Source organism: Odontesthes bonariensis, chromosome 16, assembly GCF_027942865.1.
Source record: "Odontesthes bonariensis isolate fOdoBon6 chromosome 16, fOdoBon6.hap1, whole genome shotgun sequence".
Classification (NCBI taxonomy): domain Eukaryota; kingdom Metazoa; phylum Chordata; class Actinopteri; order Atheriniformes; family Atherinopsidae; genus Odontesthes; species Odontesthes bonariensis.
In genome coordinates, this window is record NC_134521.1 from 20,149,945 (window position 1) to 20,162,956 (window position 13,012).

The following is a 13,012-nucleotide window of genomic DNA, read 5'->3' on the forward strand; positions in this document are numbered from 1 at the left end:
ACAAATTCTTGCCAAAGTACCCACAATGCCTTTGTTGCAGTTCTCGCCACACACTGGTTTTCTCATACAACGTTTTGCCACAATGACACAGACAAAATGAAAATACACCAGCTATAACGCCGCGTGTGGTGAAACCTTCTAACTCTGAACTTCACAAAAGTACAGTTCACCGGCTAATGAACTGAATCGCTGACTGTTGCAGTTGCTCTACGAACTCAATTTCCAGAACAGTTGGGAAGTTTTCTAACATTCGTTTTCCACAAACCTTCCCAGAGAGGCAGAGATCATCTATGCCCTGTGATGACCAAAAGAGCTGAGCTGTTCATACTGCAGACTGTAAATACCAACAGACGGCATGCTGGAGGAGGGACAATCCCAGCCTCCATCAACACACTGCTTTTGTAACATCAACGCTTCTTTACAATTAACGCTTCTTCTCACAATTACCAACAATGCAATGCAGGTTTTCTAAAAAATACGGCATTTCATTTGTACCAATATTCTGCTCACAAACTCACCGTTTATGTCCACTCGGCACATGAAAAAAACAGCGGTGTCCACGTTTGAATAGCTCTGAGCTCTACATCGGTTATGACAAAACTATTCTAGCAGCGATATTGTCTGTGTAGGTTGTCAACCTGAGAAAAGGTTGGACTGTCGGTTTAGCTTTAATCTAACATTCTGTGGTCTCGCACTGTGTTTAAGACCATATAAGTTTTTGTATCAATTATATTTCAGCTTCAATTTTCAACTGTGTTCATTTTAACTTCAGTTCGTTTACTTGACATTCAATTCTCAATTTGATTCATAAATATATATATATCTTTTTAATCCCTGTATTTATGTCTCCATTTTTGTTGCTTTGCATGTTGCCCTTGAACCCAACCTCTCTCCCAGTGGCAGCTGGGACAGGCTCCAGCCCCCCCTGGACTCCAGAATCAAATTAAGCTATTAGAGAAAATTGATGGATGTTGCCTCTGACTCATTACCCTAAACGTATTCATTTCTGCAATTTATTTTCATTTTACTAAGCATTTCATCTCATTTAACTGTAACTGTTCACTGCTATATCATTCTCCCTTTGCATCATCTCCCATCAGTTTCCACGAGTGTATCTATTTCTGTTTCCTTTTTACCTTTCCCTCTACGTTTCTGCTTTATTATACAAGCAGATAAATGCTGAATTGAAAATTAAAAAGTAAATAAAGAGGTATTAGCACCTTGTGGAAAATAAAAGCATTTTGGTGACAGTTAACAGAGTTTATATTTGTAGCCTTTTGCGCATTGCCAGCATCATCAAGGCAATATTCATAAAAACACGGTCGAGACTACAGAGAGTGCAAAACTACAAAGGAATAGACTAAAGTTGAACTGACAGATCCAGATGTTCTGTAAGGTCAGAAATCTACACAGAACATGTAGTTTTAAACACAGTTCTGTCCAATCCACAGTTATATAAACAAACATTTTGTCTAATGATTGGTGGAGTTAAACAGTTTACCTCCGAACATAATGTTGGCACAAATGGATTTCCATACATTTAAAGAACACAAATTCACCAGATTTCTCCATTTATACAGATATAAGTGTACTCCTCAACTTTCAGATGTGTCCATGTGACAAAGCGCCTCGGTCTCAACACCAGAACTCACTGTGGTGGGCTGACTGGCATGCAGACTGCAGTTTGTGAACAAATAACACATTCTTCCTCAAACACTCACTACAAAAAGAACGACTCACTTTTTCAAGCAATAACTTGCAGCGAATTTAAGCTGGAAGCATCCAGTTTCAAGACTTCATTTCAAGCTGACAAGGTGATGAAGACCAGCAGGGACACGAGTAAAGACGACATGCGACATGCAAACATTCAGAAAGAACCAACACTGCCTCATTCTGCCACCATGCTCTTTCTCTCCGTTTCAGTACACGTCTACCTTCGGTCCCGGCCCTGGCAAAGTGCATCATTCGTCGGTGTTGAGTCGCTTACCTTAGTGGTGACAATGCAAAGACAATCCATGCTGGCCAGACAAAAAAATAAAATTCTTTCAACCTATGCTTGAATTCATCACCAATAACATCAAAGCGGGAGCAAAAAAAAACGTGGGAAGATGGAGAATAAAAAAACCCAGCATGAAGGAACAGAAAAAAGGTAGTGGAAGCTGAAGAAGAGGAGGGGGAGGAAGAGCATACACACTCACACATTCACAAACTCCCCGGCAAGGATGAGAAGCCACAGAGGACAGACGCTACTGCATGTGGGCTCCTTCTGATGATCGGGGTGCCTCCTCCACAGCGTTGAAGGCTATCAGCATTCCCCACACCGTTTCAGAGCACAGCACGCGTCACCGGCCGACACATGAAAATAAAACGCATCGCAGCCGGTCTCCTCAGACAACACAGAGTAATTCCTCTGCAGCTTCTCCCGCCTCTCAGTCAGCCTCCTGGTTCCAGTTCCTCCTCTCCTCCTCTGTACCTCTTCTGTCTCCGGGCTGAGTGACTAAGCAGCGTCATGGGATATGAGAGAGGGAGGCAAGATAGTGAACGATGAGTGCGTCAGCTCCGCGGGATGAATTAGTTCCTACGCTCTCCGTTTCATTTCTTGTGAGCTGCTTTGGCAGTCAGCTGGATACAGACAACACACTGGCTTTGCGTTCTGCTTCTGAGCAGTGGCAGCTCTGCCATCCACAAACGTGTTACATAGTTTGTCTGTTTGAGGTTTTACCAGTATAACCAGTACTGGGATGCTATAACCAAAGCTATCAGTTAGAATAACTCTGTTTTTTAACTGGTTCCCCAACAAACAGAAACTCCTGACACTAAATCAAATAAAAAAAATTGAAATAAGAAGTCAAATCCATGGCCACAGGCCAAGACTCGAACCAATGCCAGCTGCATCGAGGAACTACAGCCTCTGTACGCAGGATGCCTGCCCGACCAGCTGAGCTGTGTGGCGCCCCTAAGTTTTTGAGTGTTATGTAATTTAATGAATGAGGATCTGCGATTAAACCGATATGACCCCGCCTACATCCCCACCCAACAGCAGATGACACCGCCTGCACTGTTTACTCCAACTCTATGCTTTGGCCAGGTCTTTGAACCATTCTGAATGGAAGGAAGCGGAATTATACAAGGTCACATGTGTATGGAAGTGTCAGACTGGTATTAGAAATGTATCGATCTGGGGCGGTTGGTGGCGTAGTGGGTTAAGCAGCCGCCCCATGTACAGAGGCTACAGTCCTCGCTGCAGCTGGCCCCGGTTAGACTCCCGCACCGAGTGGCCCTGTGCTGCGTGTCTTTCTCCTCTCTCTGCCCCCTGCTTCCTGTCTCTCTACAACTGTCCTAACATTAAAGGCATAAAAAGCCCCAAAAAAAGAAATGTATCGATCGTTGGATGGTCGGAGCTGTGGCCGTTAATGGCTGCTCACTTGCTCGACAGCCCAGTTCAAAGCTTTAAAAAGTGAAACCATTGCCATACTGGTTCTTCAACTTGCTTGTGACCTTTGTTGTTTTAATACATTTGTGTCTTTACAGTCACCGTTGTCCAGAGATGGGAACTGATAAGAATAAACTTTGGGTTTAGTGTCTTTGTCAACTCCATAAAAAGGTAATTTGAGTACAACTTGTTTGCAACGCAAGGCTGCACATTTAATAGAATTTCAATCTCTATTTTGATTTTGACTTCCTACAATTACATAAAACGGGTCGTCCGACATCTAAAACTTGTGTCCCATCAATGCAACTCAAAGCAAAAGCAAATCAAGCGCTGTTGACCGTGAGCCTCCCGGCAGGAGGAGCTGGAAGTTTCCTGGCAACAAAAAACAAAATGTCTGGCACAGCAGAGGGAGAACAGCTCGTCGCTCGAATCCGATCATCATCGTCCTCAGAATCATTATTTTGGCCATAATCGCGCAGCCTTAATGCAATGTGAAAGATTCCAACTCATTTTAGTATCCCTTCTCAGAAAACTTGTGACACCACGTCGACACTGGTTTCATCGCTCATCGCTCTCCACGGGGGCACAGAAAGTGTGAAGGGGTTGAGCTGAGCTGTCAGCAACCCGAGAGCTGAAGTCAGCCGTCTGTCACTCAACGTTTATGGAGGAAATGAGAAAATATTCATTTCATCGAGGCTTTCTTTGTCAAAGATTATAAATGAGGTTACAGGTTACAGATCAGTGGCACTTATGCTGCACATGTGTAGAGCATCAAATATATGACACTCCTGGAAGTGAATCCCACGGCGCACAGAAATTACGGGTGAAAGGATTTAGCAGACGTTGGAACTTCCCCTTTCATGATGAAATGAAGCCATCTTTTGGCTGCTGACACACGTGTATGATGTCGCAGAACCGTTGATAAAGGAACTGATGAGCTTAGAGGAGAATGATTCGATGTTTCGGAAGAGCAGAATCCCTACTGCTGCAGCTCGATGCAACGGATAACCTATTCTTCCTTCACCGAGACTCGCCATCGCCAATTAGGATTGGTCAGGATTGGTTTCTCTGATGTTCAACGTGGAAACATTCAGGCTGTCTGACGTCTGTGGGCGGTGCTCTGCATATTCAAAGCAGAAATCCCCAGACAACAACAACAACATCAATGGCCGATTTCGGGCCATTTCCTTTCTTGAACAAAGCATCTTACAGTCCCGTTAACGCGATTAAGAAGTTTAACACCAGAGCTGCCTTAACCTCCCTCTCCGGCTTCTGCTCTGTGACTGATGAGGCTGAACGCACGAGCGAAACCAGTGAAAGTGAAATAACATTTTCCTGGAGTTGAAAACGTTCATGCTTGTTCCCGTCAGTGAAATTAAACTCTTACAGGTAAAAAAAAGCCAAAGAGGTCTTCATCACACCACCTGTTCGAAAAGCTTGAATATGTGTGAAAGTTGTGTCTTCAACTGATCCCATTCACGCTTTAGTTTAATTTTACACAACCTCAGCACACTTATTGGGCTAATTGGAGGTGTTATAGTTACAGGACATGTGTAGGAAGAATACTCTACTCTGCCATAACTCTCTCATTGATGTCATGGGTATACCCGAATGAAGCCATGAGGAACGTGTCAGACATAACAATTATAAATATACAAATATAAATATTTTGTCAGCTGCAACTAATGAACACTAATTAAACAGAATGCACAACAATACTGACAACCATGCCGTCGAGGAACTCGGCAAGTGCTACGAGATCAGCAACAAGATCCCAACTCAAAGGTAACCTTAGCCGCTCAGGTGTCTGGATCCTTCCCCCTTTAAGAGACTAAAAAGTCTCCCAACTCTCCCACACGAACTGTCCCAGTACCTGTTTACTCGATCCATCCCGTTGCAGAGACGTGTTGCAGATTTTGACCTTGATAACAGCCTTCATTTGCAGACGAAGAAGCTCCCATACACTCACAAACTGAGCTAATTCACCTGCTCGGGCTTCCTTTGCTGGAGCAGCGGGGCTAATCTTTTCAGGTGATGCAGCTCAGGCAGCCTCAACTTATTGCATTAGAGGGAAGGAATTATATAACCTCTTTTGTTCAGGCTGCCGCTCATATATACAGACTGTGTGAGACAAATTTGGATTCCTCACTGTAAGTAACAGGACAGATAGTAATAACAGCCTTATTGATGGATTTACCCAAAAGCCAGCCGTGGATGTAGTCTCTGAAGCTGGCCTGTGCTTGACCCTAACACATATGGAAAAAGGCAGGTATATATTCTCTGACCGACTGCCTTTTAATTTCAGTATGTTCACAATTCAAATTCAACACATTGTAATCTCATTTGGCACCGTTCCCTTTCTGTGGAGTCACAGAAACACAGGAAGAACCAAAACTGAATTCAAATTACCGAACTGATTGAGGTCACTGCCATGAACACAAGGGGAAGATTATACAACTCTCCACTTTCTCATGTGTACTTAAAAAGAAGTGGAGCTCTCCAGAGAGCGCTGGCTGATATCACTGAGCAGCTGATAATCTCATTTAAATTTGTGACCTCATAGTTGCTGGAGCTAAAAACTGCTTCTTGAGGAGCCAGCGGCTGCACGGGGGGGTGCTGGCTGTGTCAAACTGTGGTGTGAAACCCTGAGTGAAAGAACCATATTGCGTGTTGGCAACAAAAACACACCGGCTGATTTGTGCCATGTGCAATAAAATCCATAAAAGATCCCACAAACCTAATGCAAGGCATACATTAGCGTTATACTCTAAACCCACAGAAATGATGAATGGTTTCAGAAGAACGCTGCCGGGTTCAGAGATGCTGTGCTCCCTCTGCTGGGAACAACATGCAGGTGCCAAAGTACTCAGTATATTCACACTGTGACAGAGTTCCCTCAGATAAAACCAGTGTGTGCAGCCTTTCAGGGAATGACGATCACATACCCTGAATGCACTGCGAATATGGCTTGTGCAGACACTTTCTTAAAAGTCGGTCCACTGTGTCAGCAGTTTCCCGCTGACGTTTTGACCTGAGAAGGGGAGTACTGGCAAGAAGAGGCTGCGCTGAACACAGAAATGCAAACGCAGAAGAGCCGTGGTCAAAGACATTTTCATAATGTGTCAATCACCACTAAGAACATTGGGATTTTGCTACAACAAATCAGAAGACAACTCTTATCCCAATCCCCCATTGCTTGGGCTTACCTACTTATAGAAACATCATTCAAAGTTTAATCAGGTCGCAGTACATGAAACTGACAGACTGAAGAAGTATTTTCACATCTTTTATGGTTTTCACTAAATTTCTGTCAGTTTTTGTGATTTTCTTGGTTAGACTGCCCTGATGTCCCACTGCATATTGACACTTTAAAATATTTAAAACATTTTCCTTTTAAACTAGTTTCATGCTTACAATTTCTTCTCTTCATGTGGAATTAATACATCAAAATGTGGGCTTTTTTTGTCCTCTTTCATACAGTGCGATTTTTATCGTCATCGGCCTCACGGTTTTCTCTTTAATCACCCCAAACCGCAGAGTGTTCATACCCAAACTCCAAAAATACTCCCCTTTGATTGAGGTTTTCTCTTCAAAATTCAAAGTAAGGGATCTCCTTAACCTGCCATTAAGAAAATCTATGTTATACACAGCAAATAAACAAAAATAATAACCGTCTGCCCAGCTTAAGTTCGTCAATCAAAGTAACCGGTCACTCACGGTGGCTCCTTGAAACTCAAAGGAAGTTAACCAAAACATTCAAAATATGCAAAACTATGAAGAAAAAAAGCTAAGACACTCAGACCTGAACAGGAAGTTTGAAATGACTGTTTTGTTTTTTTTAAATAAACTATTCCATAGCAAACCCCATTGCTTCGTTATTCTGTGTTTGCATCTCAAAACAGACTTGTATAATTTATTAAAATAAGTTTGTTTGTCTGTCAAAGGAAGTATCTCGACGGGCAGTCGTTGCATTGGCATCCTTCAAAATTTTTCTGGTTTGAATCGTTGACCAACATGTAAAAATATGTAAAGTATAGTTACAGGCTTCACAACAATAACAGAAAACAGTTGTGTATCTTACGTAAGAATTGGCAGAGACAGATTAAGTAATCACTTGCTGGTTAATCTTTCTGCTGCTTCAGTAAGTCTTTGATTGGAAGCTCAGATAGCGTAAGCCTCTGACCCTGCGGTAACTAAAAATACATACCTGGCACACTGAGGAACACTAAGGAACACTGAGGAACACTGAGGCACACTGAGGAACACTGAAGTACACTGAGGCACACTGAGGAACGCTGAGGCACAGTGAGGAACACTGAAGCATACTGAGGCACAGTGAGGAACACTGAAGCACACTGAGGAACAGTGACAAACAATGAGGACCACTGAGGAACACTGAAGCATACTGAGGAACACTGAAGCACACTGAGGAACAATGAGGCACACTAAAGCATACTGAGGCACACTGAGGTACACTGAGGAAAACTAAGGAACACTGAAGCACACTGATGAACACTGAGGCACACTGAGGAACACTGAAGCACACTGAGGAACACTGAAGCACACTGAGGAACACTGAGGCACACTGAGGAACACTGACGCAAACTGAGGAACACTGAAGAACACTGAGGCACACTGAGGAACACTGAGGTACACTGAGGAACACTGAGGCACACTAAAGCATACTGAGGCACACTGAGGAACACTGAGGCACACTGATGAACACTGAAGCACACTGAGGAACACTGAAAAACACTGAGGAACACTGAGGCACACTGAGGTACACTGAGGAACACTGAGGCACACTAAAGCATACTGAGGCACACTGAGGCACACTAAAACATACTGAGGAACACTGAAGCACACTGAGGAACACTGAGGCACACTGAGGAACACTGAGGCACACTGACGAAAACTGAGGAACACTGAGGCACACTGAAGTACACTGAGGAACACTGAGGCACACTAAAGCATACTGAGGCACACTGAGGAACACTGAGGCACACTGATGAACACTGAGGCACACTGATGAATATTGAAGCACACTGAGGAACACTAAAGAAAACTGAGGCACACTGAGGAACACTGAAGTAACCTGAGGTACACTGAGGAACACTGAGGCACACTGAAGAACACTAAAGCATACTGAGGCACACTGAGGAACACTGAAGCACACTGAAGAACACTGAGGCACACTGAGGAACACTGAAAAACACTGAGGCACACTGAGGAACACTGAAGAACACTGAGGAACACTGAGGAACACTGAGGTACACTGAGGAACACTGAGGTACACTGAAGCATACTGAGGCACACTGAAGAACACTGAGGCACACTGAGAAACACTGAAGCACACTGAGGTACACTGAGGTCCACTGAGGAACACTGAGGAACACTGAGGAACACTGAAGAACACTAAAGCATATTGAGGCACACTGAGGTACACTGAAGTACACTGAGGGGCCAAACAGAAAATGGTGATCACCATTTCTTATATTTCATTTAAAAAAAATACATACAAATTAATGGACATGGTAAAAGCTGTCGAGCTACTGAGGCACACAGAGGCACACTAAAGCATACTGAGGTGCACTGAGGAACACTGAGGAACATTTAAGCATACTGAGGCACACTGAAGTACACTGAGGAACACTGAGGCACACTGAGGTACACTGAGGAACATTGAGGCGCACTGAAGTACACTGAGGAACACTAAAGAACACTGAGGAACACTGAAGAACACTGAGGAACACTGAAGCATACTGAGGCACACTGAAGCATACTGAGGAACACTGAAGCATACTGAGGCACACTGAGGAACACTGAAGCATACTGAGGCACACTGAGGAACACTGAAGCATACTGAGGCACACTGAAGCATACTGAGGAACAGTGAGGAACACTGAAGCATACTGAGGCACACTAAGGAACACTGAAGCATACTTAGGAACACTGAAGCATACTGAGGAACAGTGAGGCACAGTGAGGAACACTGAAGCATACTTAGGAACACTGAAGCATACTGAGGAACAGTGGGGCACAGTGAGGCACACTGAAGCACACTGAGGAACACTGAAGCATACTGAGGAACAGTGAGGAACACTGAAGCACACTGAGGAACACTGAAGCATACTGAGGAACAGTGAGGCACACTGAAGCACACTGAGGAACAGTGAGGAACACTGAAGCACACTGAGGAACAGTGAGGAACACTGAAGCACACTGAGGAACAGTGAGGAACACTGAGGCATACTACAAACTCTGAGGACAGTACATAAACACTCTGTGTCGGTCTTCGTTTATAACCACCAGCCTTTTTGAACTGTGGTCATGGAGCAATCAAGACACCGATTAGTCTTTGACATGCTTGTTTTTCACTACTTGTCGACCTATTAGGAATTTCTCAATTTTCAAGTCGTCAATTATTTGGGAAAAAGAAAGATAGCTTATTTTTTTTGTTTTGTTTCAGTTTAAGCATTTCTATCACATGTCTTAGGTGTGGGTGGATGTCCATCTAGCTTCAGTTCTTTTCCAAATCTAAATAATATGTCACATGTGTGTTCAGAATGTTAAATTAGCTTGTTATTAGATGAATCTATTTATAACTGCATGTTAAAATGGGCCATGCAAGTCAAAATACAAAACTTGTCCAAGTGGTTTGTATAGATATTCATATGTTGAAACATACCAGATTCATTACTGAGACCTTTTCCTGGTAAGATCCAATCAGCCAAACAGAAAAGGGTGATCACCATACCTTATATTTCATTTAAAAAAAGATACATACAAATTAATGGACATGGCAAAAGCTGTCGAACACTGAGGTACACTGAGGAACACTGAGGCACACTGAGGTACACTGAGGAACACTGAGGTACACTGGGGTACACTGAGGAACACTGAGGCACACTGAGGCACACTGAGGCGCACTGAAGCACACTGAGGAACACTAAAGCATACTGAGGCACACTGAGGAACACTGAGGCACACTGAAGTACACTGAGGAACACTGAGGCACACTAAAGCATATACGGAGGCACACTGAGGTACACTGAGGAATACTGAGGCACACTGAAGTATACTGAGGAACACTGAAGCACACTGAGGAACACTGAGGCACACTAAAGCATACTGAGGCACACTGAGGAACACTGAGGAACACTGAGGCGCACTGAAGTACACTGAGGAACACTGAAGAACACCGAGGAACACTGAGGAACACTGAAGCATACTGAGGCACACTGAAGCATACTGAGGAACAGTGAGGAACACTGAAGCATACTGAGGAACACTGAGGCACAGTGAGGAACACTGAAGCACACTGAAGCATACTGAGGCACAGTGAGGAACACTGAAGCATACTGAGGAACAGTGAGGAACACTGAAGCATACTGAGGAACACTGAAGCACACTGAGGAACACTGAGGAACACTGAGGCACACTGAAGCATACTGAGGCACACTGAGGAACATTGAGGAACACTGAAGCATACTGAGGGACACTGAAGCACACTGAGGAACACTGAGGAACACTGAGGCACAGTGAGGCACACTGAGAAACACTGAAGCATACTGAGGCACACTGAAGCATACTGAGGAACACTGAGGAACACTCAAGCATACTGAGGCACACTGAAGCATACTGAGGAACACTGAGGAACACTCAAGCATACTGAAGTACACTGAGGAACACTGAGGCACACTAAAGCATACTGAGGCACACTGATGAACACTGAGGCGCACTGAAGCACACTGAGGAACACTGAGGAACACTAAAGCATACTGAGGCACACTGAGGAACACTGAGGCACACTGAAGTACACTGAGGAACACTGAGGCACACTAAAGCATACTGAGGCACACTGAGGTACACTGATGAACACTGAAGCACACTGAGGAACACTAAAGCATACTGAGGCACACTGAGGAACACTGAAGTACACTGAGGAACACTAAAGCATACTGAGGCACACTGAAGTACACTGAGGAACACTGAGGCACACTAAAGCATACTGAGGCACACTGAGGTACACTGAGGAACACTGAGGCGCACTGAAGTACACTGAGGAACACGGAAGCATACTGATGAACACTGAAGCACACTGAGGAATACTAAGGAACACTAAAGCATACTGAGGCACACTGAAGTACACTGAGGAACACTGAGGCACACTGATGAACACTGAAGCACACTGAGGCACACTGAAGAACACTGAGGAACACTGAGGAACACTGAAGCATACTGAGGCACACTGAAGCATACTGAGGAACAGTGAGGAACACTAAAGCATACTGAGGAACACTGAGGCACAGTGAGGAACACTGAAGCACACTGAAGCATACTGAGGCACAGTGAGGAACACTGAAGCATACTGAGGAACAGTGAGGCACACTGAAGCATACTGAGGCACAGTGAGGAACACTGAAGCACACTGAGGAACACTGAAGCATACTGAGGAACAGTGAGGAACACTGAAGCACACTGAGGAACACTGAAGCATACTGAGGAACAGTGAGGAACACTGAGGAACACTGAAGCATACTGAAGCACACTGAGGAACATTGAGGAACACTGAAGCACACTGAGGAACACTGAGGAACACTGAAGCACAATGAGGAACACTGAGGAACACTGAAGCATACTGAGATACACTGAAGCATACTGAGGAACACTGAGGCACACTGAAGCATACTGAGGAACACTGAGGAACACTGAAGCATACTGAGGCACACTGAGGAAAACTAAAGCATACTGAGGCACACTGAGGAAAACTGAAGCATACTGAGGAACAGTGAGGAACACTGAAGCATACTGAGGCACACTAAGGAACACTGAAGCATACTTAGGAACACTGAAGCATACTGAGGAACACTGAGCCACAGTGAGGAACACTTAAGCACACTGAAGCATACTGAGGCACAGTGAGGAACACTGAAGCATACTGAGGAACAGTGAGGAACAATGAAGCATACTGAGGAACAATGAGGAACACTGAAGCACACTGAGGAACAGTGAGGAACACTGAAGCATACTGAGGAACAGTGAGGAACACTGAAGCACACTGAGGAACACTGAGGAACACTAAAGCATACTGAGGCACACTGAGGCACACTGAAGTACACTGAGGAACACTGAGGAACACTGAGGCACACTAAAGCATACTGAGGCACACTGAGGTACACTGAGGAACACTGATGAACACTGAAGCACACTGAGGAACACTAAAGCATACTGAGGCACACTGAGGTACACTGAGGAAAACTGAGGCACACTGAAGTACACTGAGGAACACTGAAGAACACTGAGGAACACTAAAGCATACTGAGGCACACTGAAGTACACTGAGGAACACTGAGGCACACTAAAGCATACTGAGGCACACTGAGGTACACTGAGGAACACTGAGGCGCACTGAAGTACACTGAGGAACGCTGAAGCACACTGAGGAACACTAAGGAACACTAAAGCATACTGAGGCACACTGAAGTACACTGAGGAACACTGAGGCACACTGATTAACACTGAAGCACACTGAGGAACACTGAAGAACACTGAGGAACACTGAAGCATACTGAGGCA

General features: G+C 44.4%; 1 protein-coding gene across 16 annotated transcripts in view; it reads right to left on the reverse strand.

The window, feature by feature from the left end:
• Positions 1-13,012, reverse strand: part of dlg2 (discs, large homolog 2 (Drosophila)) — a 125,716-nt gene that overhangs the window by 90,477 nt on the left and 22,227 nt on the right. The window contains exons 1-2 of one of the 16 annotated variants that reach the window (XM_075486549.1): positions 2,199-2,586; positions 1,988-2,018 (exon numbers count right to left, since the gene is read on the reverse strand). The exons of 13 other annotated variants lie outside the window; for them this stretch is intronic. In XM_075486549.1, coding sequence (XP_075342664.1) covers positions 1,988-2,017 — 30 coding nt within the window. In that variant the 5' untranslated portion in view covers position 2,018; positions 2,199-2,586. 2 more of the 16 variants (XM_075486553.1, XM_075486551.1) reach the window with 2 other exon arrangements.